Raw genomic sequence first — 776 nt, 5'->3', positions numbered from 1 at the left:
ATCATACCCTTAACCATGTAAGTTCCAGAAGCGTCCATTGCAGTGTGTCATGAGCTAACTTATAATGTCATGTTTCATGATTAAACATGCGGATCATAAATTTAGTCAGGGAATTCTATCTAAATTCTCCTGAAACTCTCTTGATTCGTTCCATCAAACAATATTAAAATTTCTAATATTTCATTATCTTTAACGTGTCTTATTAAATCGTAACTAACATTTTTTCTGATTCACATCTTATCTCAGATTTCTTTAACAATTCTTATAAATACCCCATCAATTTATTTAAATTCATAAATAAAATTATTGACTTTAGAACTATTATTCCGTCTTATTGATGTCTTCATATTATTTTTTATTTTATAATATTTTTTATTTAGAAATATAACAAATTTAATTTTCTTGTTATTTTTTGTTGTACTTTTTTAAAAAAGTGACAATTTTTTTTTATGTTGGATGATTGTTGAGGCAGCTGAAGGGGATTTCTTATTTAGATACTCTTTGCTTTTTAAAATAACCTCTCATCCAGGGGAAATCTTCTTCCTCTTCATCAGTAGGTGATGGTGCGTTTAAAATATCAAAGACACTTTTGACAATATCAGTTGCAATCCAAGCAGAAACCATAGCCGGAAGAACTGTTTCTCCAAAGTGTTCAATAGAATGACTAATGATTATTGGTTCTTGTCTATTGATTCTTGTGATATTAGGCGTTGGTCTGTCTACATTAAGCATTGTAGAGGAAAGTCCAGAGTGAATAAATCCAACTGTCTGAAGCG

At 29.8% G+C, this 776-nt stretch overlaps 1 protein-coding gene across 1 annotated transcript; it reads right to left on the bottom strand.

Annotated features, from left to right (window-relative positions):
• Positions 1-341: 341 nt before the first annotated feature.
• BX663DRAFT_331975 (uncharacterized protein) lies at positions 342-776 on the bottom strand. The gene has a single exon (XM_051522127.1). It carries the CDS (start codon positions 730-732, stop codon positions 487-489), a length of 246 nt encoding a protein of 81 aa, XP_051377424.1. The 5' UTR covers positions 733-776; the 3' UTR covers positions 342-486.

The sequence above is a fragment of the Cokeromyces recurvatus genome, assembly GCF_025118155.1.
Source record: "Cokeromyces recurvatus strain NRRL 2243 chromosome Unknown BX663scaffold_74, whole genome shotgun sequence".
Lineage (NCBI taxonomy): Eukaryota > Fungi > Mucoromycota > Mucoromycetes > Mucorales > Mucoraceae > Cokeromyces > Cokeromyces recurvatus.
The sequence above is the reverse complement of the archived record's forward strand: the minus strand, read 5'-3'. Positions and strand labels throughout refer to the sequence as shown.

Bases quoted from the DNA above. Each gene is read 5' to 3' on its own strand.
- BX663DRAFT_331975 (XM_051522127.1), bottom strand. From the start codon at position 732: ATGCTTAATGTAGACAGACCAACGCCTAATATCACAAGAATCAATAGA.